Raw genomic sequence first — 8,999 nt, 5'->3', positions numbered from 1 at the left:
TTTCACCGCCTGCATGGCTAACCTGTACATTACAGATGTTATGGTAATCGGCCTGTAGGATTTTATGTGCATCCTTTCTCCTTTCCCTTTATAAATCAAATTAATTTTACTCTGCCGCGAGCTGTCCGGAATTTGCTTATTCGCTATGACTGTTTCCAAGGCTTTTAACAACGTTTCCTTACTTTTTGGACCGAGTTCATTAATCAGCTTGATCGGAATTCCATCTATTCCTGTAGATGTGTTTTTAGGAATATTTTTTTCTGTCTTTTTCCAGTTTAGATTGGTCAGTTCTAAGCAGCTTTGCATTATGCTAACTTGTGTTGCTTCCTGATTTCCGGAGATTACCCTATCGTCGTTCTTAAATGACTCGGCTATAACTGATGTAATGTAGTTCACTGCGTTGTCCCCCTTTAAATAATTTCCCTCGTTATCTTGAATCCGATATTGCTTTCTTTGATTCTACTTCCCTAGCCAGCTTATATGGTTCCAGAATTTTCTTGCTCCGCATCTAGAGGCATCGTGTATATCAGCCATCCAGCGATCGGTGGACTGTCTTATTTTACTTTGGACGAGGGCCTGCACTTGAAGTTTCTTTTGTCGATATGATTCCATTTTTGGTCGATTTCCTCCTGGGAAGCCTGTGCTTTCTTTGCCATTCGGTGTTCCCTTGAAGCAGCCCGTCGTTGTTCAATAGCTTCCCTGATTTCCTTATTCCACCAGCTCCGTGGCTTCCTCTTTCCATTCCAGCGGTTTGCTACTTTAACCTCCTGAATTTTACTCCTTGTGAGTAGTTCTACCTATTCATAATCCCAGTCTTCCATGGGGCTTTTCTCTATTGCTTCCTCTATGTCTGCTGCTATCTGCGCTATTTGATCGTCGTTTAATTTTGCGTTTACGTTTTGTCTAAGTTCCTTTTCTCTTTTCATCAAGGACCCCATCTGCAGACTAATACGTTTATGATCACTTCCCAGACTACACTCCCCTTCTTCGTCTATTTCCATTTTTGTGACCTTGCTATAAATTTCCTGCGACATTAGACAATAGTCAATGGTCGTCTGCCTGTTGCTGAATTCCCACGTGATTTGGCCTTCACATTTTGTTTCTCTATTTACTATAACTAGATCGTGTCGCTCGCAGAAATCTGGCATTAGCTTCCCGTTACAATCCGTCTATCCATCCAGATCGTCGATGTGGCCGTTCATGTCCCCCAGCAGAATAATATTGGCCCGTTTCCAAACTGGCTTATATCGTCACTGAGACATTCAACAAGATCCCTGTTTTCTTGCCTGCATTGATGTCCTGTTCCTAAATAGACTACCCCTAGCCATGTCCTTATGCCGGCAATGGTTCCTGAAACCCAGATATGTTCTTTACAAGATGATTTAATTCTTTGCCAATTTGTTCCCTGGTGTATCAACATACCTACGCCTCCACCCTTTCTTTCCGTTCTCGTTCTGTTGCACCCTTCCCAGACGTAGCCTTCTAGAAACGGCGGATCTTCTAGATCCCTGAGATGAGTCTCGCAAAGAGCGTACACACCTATTTTGTCATCCTTCAACTGCTGTTCTATCTCTAGCCATTTCGCTCTTTTTCTACCTCCTTGCATGTTTATGTAGCTGATCCTAGTGTTAAATTTCTTTTTTGTACTTTTCTTTCTCGACCTACTCTTTGCCATTTTTGGGGGCTCAGCCTCCATTATTACACTTTCTTCTGCTTCACTTCTAACTACCTCTGTGCACGGAGTCCTCGCGGACCCCCTAAAAAAGCTACAGCCCTGCCTGCCAAGCGCCAGCCGATCTCTGCTCCGACCCTTCTGTTAAAATGAATGCCATCTCGCTGAAAAGCCCTACCAAAACCTGCTTTATGTAGCTCCCTGTTTACCTCAACCACTTCGAAACGCTTCTCCAGGCTTAACTTTCTTATGTCCTGATTAACTGTCACCACGTCCTTTTCCATCTTTCCGTTCAATCCTAGCACCTCTGGTACTGTGCATACAACTATCTGCGTCCGCTGTGCTATCTCCCTGATCTCGTCAACTCCCTTAGCTAAACTTTCCACCACTCCTGCAGCGTCACCATTTAGGACATCGTTTAGACCCGCTGCTACTATTACCATACTGCGCTCTGCGGAATCCTTCAACAGCCTATTTTTACTCTCTTTTAGTACATCCCTCATTGTTCTCCCTGGGAAGGCTCCAACCAACACTCTCTTATCACCCCTTACAGGTTCCAAGATATCTCGCTTGCACCTGTTCATGTTAGAATCTCCGGCGATAAGCACCTGGGCCTTCTCTCTCCCTCTCCCAACTGTTGGCTCCTGCTTTTGGTTATCTGTGTCCTTATCTCTGGGATTTTCATTCTTCCTTACTTCTTCCTTTTTTTCCGGCGTCTTCGCTGCTTCTAAATAACTCTGACGGTTCGGATCCGCCTGACCTACTTTGCTTATGCCTTTCATGCCAGTGCTGGCCCCAGCCACGTGGCCCGCATTGTAATGTTCGTCCTTGTTGGTTCCAAGGACAAAGTCGGCCCCTTTCTTTTCTATCTGAGTAAGCTGTCCAAGCAGTTTCTGATTTTCCGTCCTTAGCAAACGTACTTCATGTTCTAAATCCTCCACACGAGACACTAAACTGCCCCTTTCTTGATCAAATCTATCTAGACGTGCATTCAGTACGCAACATCGACACAAAAAGTCGCTGCCTTCCGCTTCACCTAGAGAATCAAAACGCGTTTCTTTGAGATTAACCTGCGCCTCACACAGAGTACATTTTACCTTCTTTTGATTGCACATCTCAAGCGCTCATCGACTGAACTATAACTGTTACGAATTCTTAGAATATACAAATTGCCAAAAGAAGACACAAGAAACGACTAGCAAACACGCGTTAAAAACCAAATCTGCGAATGCCAATAGCCTAGATAGAAAAATATCTATCTAAACAAGATAGCTAAACAATGAACGCCAAGAAAACCTAGCTGCCGGCACGAAAAACCAGGCCGCTAGGACCAAGAGCTAAAATCTATTCTTTAGGCTGCACCTAACCTAACTAGGTGAAAAAGAAATAAGGTAAAAAGAAAGAACTCATCTATTTGACGCTTCGGAAGCTCCCGCTGTCGCCAGTCCGTCCGTTTCCGGTAGCCACGTGCAATCGGAGGAGCGATGGAACACGCGTCCGCACCACACGGCTGTCAACTGTCAACTGTTGGACGTGTCCCCGAACAGTGGCGCCCTCAGCAGAAATAGCGGGCGCAACTGTAAACTCTCCAAGGACACGCTTGCCCATTGACGGCGGCGCGACGCAGCAGGCCGCACCCAGTGCGCTTCCATCGAGCGGCCGTGCATATTGCCACCATCATAAGCCTGGCTATACGTCAAGTGCAGAACATATGCCTGTCCATAGCCTCCTGCTTATCCCACTGGCTACAATTTATCCGGTCTTACATCTGTGGTGTGCGAATATTTCTACTTAGGACAGGTAGTAACAGCAGATTCTGACAATGAAAGGGAAATAACTGGGAGAATAATATTAGAATGGAGCCCATTTGGCAAGCACTCGCAGATTATGACTCACTCACAGGTTACCGTTATCGCTCAAGAGGAAGGTATATTATATTTGCACCTTATCTGTATACTCACCTAAGGGGCTGAAACATGGAGGCTAACGAAAGGGTTCCTTAAGTTGAGGACAACGCAGAGAACTATATAGTGTAATGGTAGGTGTAACGTTAAAGAGGTAGGAAGCGTGCAGAGTGGGTCAGAGAAATATCTCGAGTTACTGACATTCTAGTCGAAATCAAGAAGAAGAAATGAGCATGGGCAGGAGATGTAGTGCGAATATAGGATAACCGATGGACGCTGATATTAATTAGATACCAAGGGAAAGTAAGCGTAGCGGGGACGGCAGAAAATAAGGGGGGGGGGGGATGAGGTTGAGAAGTTCGTAGGGGTTTAATGGGAGGAATATGGGAGAGGCCTTCGCTCTGCAGCTGGCACAGCCTGGCTGATGATGATGATATCAGCTGCAGCCGTCGCCACTGCATGTCCGAACCCCGAGAGTGAAACAGCTAGGGGAAAAAGAATAATGCGAAGTGTATTTGGCAGGCATACTCTCAGGTCAGGAATAGGAGATAGTCATGCAGCATCCCTCGAGAACAAACTATGGAATTTAGTTGAGTTCTGCCACAACTCACATTTGGCACAGAAACTTAGACGCTGAACAAAATGCTTGAAATTAGCCTGAGAGTAGCGCGCGTGCAATGAAAAAGAAAACGATATGGGTAACATTAAGAGGCCGGCAGTGAGCAGAGCGGTCACGGTACAAACGAGAATAAAATGTGCCGATAGCGCCTGTGCCGCGTCTGAAACATTGTCTGTCCGTGACGTCACTGGTCACATGTGTGCGTGCTATATAAGATGCTGTTCGCGTGAAATAAAGGGTTGTTGTTATCGTGCCGGGATTGGGGCAAGTCTCAGTTCCTTCCTGCCCGCTGCCTGGCCGCGCTCGGCGTCCGGCCAGGGACCGAACGCTACATGGTGTCAGAAGTGGGATCCTCTGGCGTTTGAGAGGCGTTGCCTTAACTTCTCAACGGGCGCCATGTCAGAGGACAACGCAGCCAAGCCCTCCCACGGAATGTTCGCGGTTCCAGCTCCGCCAAGGTTTGACTTCGACCGGACGTCTGAATGGCCTTCTTGGATCCAACTCTTTGATGACTACCGCTTCGCCTCGGGCCTAAATGAGCGAAATGAAGAAGCGCAGGTCCGGACGCTACTTTATACGATGGGCAGGCAAGCAAGAGAAATCTTCTCTACTTTTTCATTACCTGAAGAAGAACAGAAGCAATACGAAGTCGTCAAAAAGAAGTTCGACGAGCACTTCGTCGCCGCACGGAACCTTGTTTATGAGAGCGCGTGCTTTCACCGTCGCACTCAAGAACCTGGAGAGTCCGTCGACCAATTCGTTACCGCGTTGCACACGATGGCGGACCGGTGCGACTACAAGGAAAAGGAACGCATGATTCGCGACAGGTTCGTGGTCGGCCTCAGGGACGCTAAGCTCTCTGAGTCGCTTCAAATGGATGCAAATTTGACTCTCACCAGCGCTTTGGCAAAAGCGCGTTTAAAGGAGACCGTCCAACGACAGCAGCTGCAACTGCGAGAAACCGGCGACGAACCCTTGGTAACGGCGACCGGCAATCTTGACGCGGTCAGCAGCCAAGGGCAGCCCAGAAAGTATTCTTCAGGACAGCACTCGGACAGCTCGTCAAAGAACTATTCATCTGGAATACAAGGTCCGCGTCCCAGAGTCCAGTCCTACCGACCAGGCACCCCCGGGTCATGCCCCAACTGCGGTCAAGGAACGCACCCCAGAGCCTCGTGCCCGGCAAAAGCAGCCAAATGCAACTACTGCGGTTGTTCCGGACACTTCGCAGCTGTATGTCGAAAAAAGGCTGCACGTGATGGAAAGAAGGTACAGCTTTCTTCTCTCCATATGGACAAGGCGGCGTTCTTCGTTGGCGTAGTGAACGGGGAGTACTCTAATTCTCGGTATGTACAGGTCGTCATTAACGGCACTCCGGCGTTCGCTAAAGTTGATTCCGGTGCCGAAGTTTCTGTTGTGCCCTCGACGTTTCCCGGTTTACCTACCAGGCTAGAAAAGTGCGACCTAATCCTAACAGGCCCGTCGAATGAGCCACTGAATGTTTTGGGAAAGTTTCATGCCACTATCCAGTGGAAACAAAACACTGTACAGCAAATTGTGTACGTGGTCTCACCATTACGCTCCGTACTTTTGGGTCTCCCAGCGCTTGAGGCTCTAGAAGTTATTAAATTTGCGGACTCGGTCAGTAGCGCAACAGCTGTCGAAGCTTCCTACCCGCAGCTTTTCAGTGGTCTAGGAGCGATAAAAGGAGAATACAAAATTAGACTAAAGCCGAACTCGACACCTTTTGCAATTCATGTTGCGCGTCGCATAGCCTTACCCTTGCGTGACCGAGTTAAGCAAGAGCTCGAGCGTATGGAGCGAGATGGCGTGATCCGCAAAGTAGAAGAACCAACAGAATGGTGTGCAGGAATTGTGCCAGTACTCAAACCATGTGGAGCGGTTCGTATTTGCGTTGACTTGACTCAATTAAACAAAAGTGTACTTCGCGAACGCTATGTCATGCCGACTGTGGATGATAGCTTCGGTCTTTTAGGTGGTGCGTCTGTGTTTTCGAAGTTGGACGCCAACTCTGGCTTCTTTCAGATTAAGTTGTCGCCCGAATGCCAGTTGTTAACTACGTTCATAACGCCAGTTGGGCGATACTGTTTTCAAAGACTGCCGTTTGGAATAACGTCGGCACCCGAGATCTTTCAGAGGAAAATGTCGCAGATACTTGAAGGAATCCCAGGCGTGATAAACCTAATGGATGATGTGCTCATTTTTGGTAACGACAAGGCTCAACATGACGAACGCCTGCGTCTAACTTTAGATCGTCTCGCCAGTGCCGGTGTTACGCTAAACAAAGAAAAGTGTGCCTTTGGGGTAACTGAGATAAAATTTCTTGGCTGTGTGCTTAGTAAAGATGGCATCAAGCCGGATCCTGAAAAAGTTCGTGCTATCAAAGAACTGGCGACGCCAGCTAACGTGTCTGACGTTCGACGGCTGCTCGGTATGGCTAATCATCTGGCAAGATTCATACCAGATTTGGCTTCGAAAACGGCGCCTTTACGTCACTTGCTTTTGAAGGGTTCCGAATGGACGTGGGGACCAGCCCAAGAGCAAGCGCTGTCTTACGTCAAAGACGTTATCTCTTCGAAGCGCGTCATGGCTAACTATGATGTAAAGTACCCTACGATTCTTTCCGCTGACGCGTCATCATTCGGTTTGGGGGCCGTATTGATACAAGTTCAACCAAACAATGAAAAAAGACCTGTTGCATTTGCGTCACGCTCGCTGACGCCTGCCGAAACCAGATACTCTCAGATTGAGAAGGAAGCGTTGGCAATGACTTGGGCGGCAGAACGATTCGAAGGGATCATCAAAGGTCTTGAAATTGTGTTTGAAACCGACCACAAACCACTTGTAACGTTGTTGGGAAAATCACCTTTAGATGTTTTGCCTCCTCGTATTCAGCGCTTTCGCATGAGACTTATGCGGTTCAGCTTTACGGTTGTGCATGTCCCGGGTAAGAGCCTCGTTACTGCAGATGTATTGTCTAGAGCCCCGATTCAGGGAAACCAAATTGATGCTCATGCGCTGAGTGTTGGCGAAGTCGCGAAATTCGTTTCGGGCTGTTTGACAAATGCCGTCGAGGCTAGCCTTTTTGAACGAGTCAAAGCACAACAGTCCCTGTCCCTCCCAAGAGCCTTCTGCCCCAGAAGGTGAGCCTGAAAAAGTTCAGAGATCGCGATGTAACCATCCGACAGCGGCAGCGTCGGTACTTCAATAGTCGTCATAGGGCTCATCCGCTGCCAGTCCTCAAACCAGGAGCGGAAGTATGGGTGACAAACTGCAAAGTGAAAGCGCGAGTCTTACGTCCTGCACAACGTCCGAGGTCGTATGTAGTTAGAACTTCTACGGGTGTAGTTCTAGAAAGAAACAGGAAATTTCTGGTTCGCTTTGTTTCCCAGCAGAATGACTGCGAGGAAGGAGGAGGTAGCTATGAGTTTCCGCAGGCATATGATAGTCGGGTAGAAATGGAACAGGAAACTAATCCATCTAAACCGAAGGCACCTGCAGATCCATCCCATACCCCCTTGCCACAAACTAGCCCTCCTGGATATAGAACACGATTTGGCCGTCATGTCCGACCGCCAGACCGATATGGGTTCAATGACTGACTGTTATTTTGTTTTGAGCATTGGTTGCATCCATTAAAAAGTGTTCATCCTTTGTTGGTGGCAGTGCTAAGTTTGTTGCAAATGCCAGTGTATCTTTTCAGAGAAAAGGGGAGATGTGCTGATAGCGCCTGTGCCGCGTCTGAAACATTGTCTGTCCGTGACGTCACTGGTCACATGTGTGCGTGCTATATAAGATGCTGTTCGCGTGAAATAAAGGGTTGTTGTTATCGTGCCGGGATTGGGGCAAGTCTCAGTTCCTTCCTGCCCGCTGCCTGGCCGCGCTCGGCGTCCGGCCAGGGACCGAACGCTACATAAAAGAATTTCCGCAGCATTAATCATAGCAAATATCGATCCTGAAACAATCTTTCTCCAAGCGAATCTTTCCGTTTGACAAGTAGATTCATTTCTTCTTGTATAGCGAAGCTCTTATGCGCGCGTTCGGCGGTCGAGCCGTAGAGCCGCGTCGCCGTTGGTAACGTTGTTGTTGTAACCGAGGAAAAAGGTGTCACGAGTCACGAGCCACGAGATAGCCTCGAGCCAAAGAGAATTTCTCAGAAGAAGAGAGAGAGAAGAGCCACGAGATCTGCACCGCTCGCTCGAGGCTCTTCTTTCTCTTCTTCGGAGAAATTCTCTTGGCATACAAGCACCTCTTAAACTATTTTCTTCAATATATCGCGACAACGCTTGAATAGTACTGCTCAAATTTCGCACTAAGAGTATAGGGGTATTGTAATCCTTCTTAGAATAATTTTTTTTTAAAGTGTTACCGCGCAGTAGCCTGAACCGAACGCTGACGGTATCACGCGCCAGTAAACAGAAGAAGAACTAGGCGAGAAGAAGAAGGACGAGGATTTGTGCCAACGAACGTTTCCTAGATGAGGAGCAGGAACAAGAACTACAAAGGAAGGTTATAGAAGATGAGCAGCCGGATAGCAGGGGATCAGTTTTCGAAGCAAGTGAGCATCCAGGGACCCCAGCCTCCAGGAAAGCCAGATTCGCCTGTGAGACGCTCCAGTGAGGTAGTCGTTACAGACCTTGACCGAGAAGGGTCCGAGGACATCGACGAGGTAATGACTGAAGCCTTCTTGATTTACGACGCAAGCGTGACTATCTAAGGCAAAACTGTCTAATCGCGCTATCCATCAACGTTCATGAATTCGGCTCACGAGGGCTACAAAAAC

At 47.8% G+C, this 8,999-nt stretch overlaps 1 protein-coding gene across 1 annotated transcript; it reads left to right on the top strand.

The window, feature by feature from the left end:
- Positions 1 to 4,497: 4,497 nt before the first annotated feature.
- Positions 4,498 to 8,933, top strand: LOC146191390 (uncharacterized). The gene is made up of 2 exons (XM_084600314.1): positions 4,498 to 5,200; positions 8,787 to 8,933. The coding sequence occupies exons 1-2, from the start codon at positions 4,592 to 4,594 to the stop codon at positions 8,931 to 8,933; spliced, it is 756 nt and encodes a 251-aa protein (XP_084456440.1). The 5' UTR covers positions 4,498 to 4,591.
- Positions 8,934 to 8,999: the final 66 nt, after the last annotated feature.

This window comes from Amblyomma maculatum, chromosome 4, assembly GCF_055883805.1.
Source record: "Amblyomma maculatum isolate TAMU_Amacu chromosome 4, ASM5588380v1, whole genome shotgun sequence".
NCBI classification, from domain to species: Eukaryota; Metazoa; Arthropoda; class Arachnida; order Ixodida; family Ixodidae; genus Amblyomma; species Amblyomma maculatum.
This window is presented reverse-complemented; position numbering and strand designations above follow the sequence as displayed.

Coding starts and splice junctions, on each gene's coding strand:
- LOC146191390 (XM_084600314.1), top strand. CDS start 4,592: ATGTCAGAGGACAACGCAGCCAAGCCCTCCCACGGAATGTTCGCGGTT. Junction 5,201..8,786: donor CGACCGGCAATCTTGACGCG/GTCAGCAGCCAA, acceptor GTGAGCATCCAG/GGACCCCAGCCTCCAGGAAA.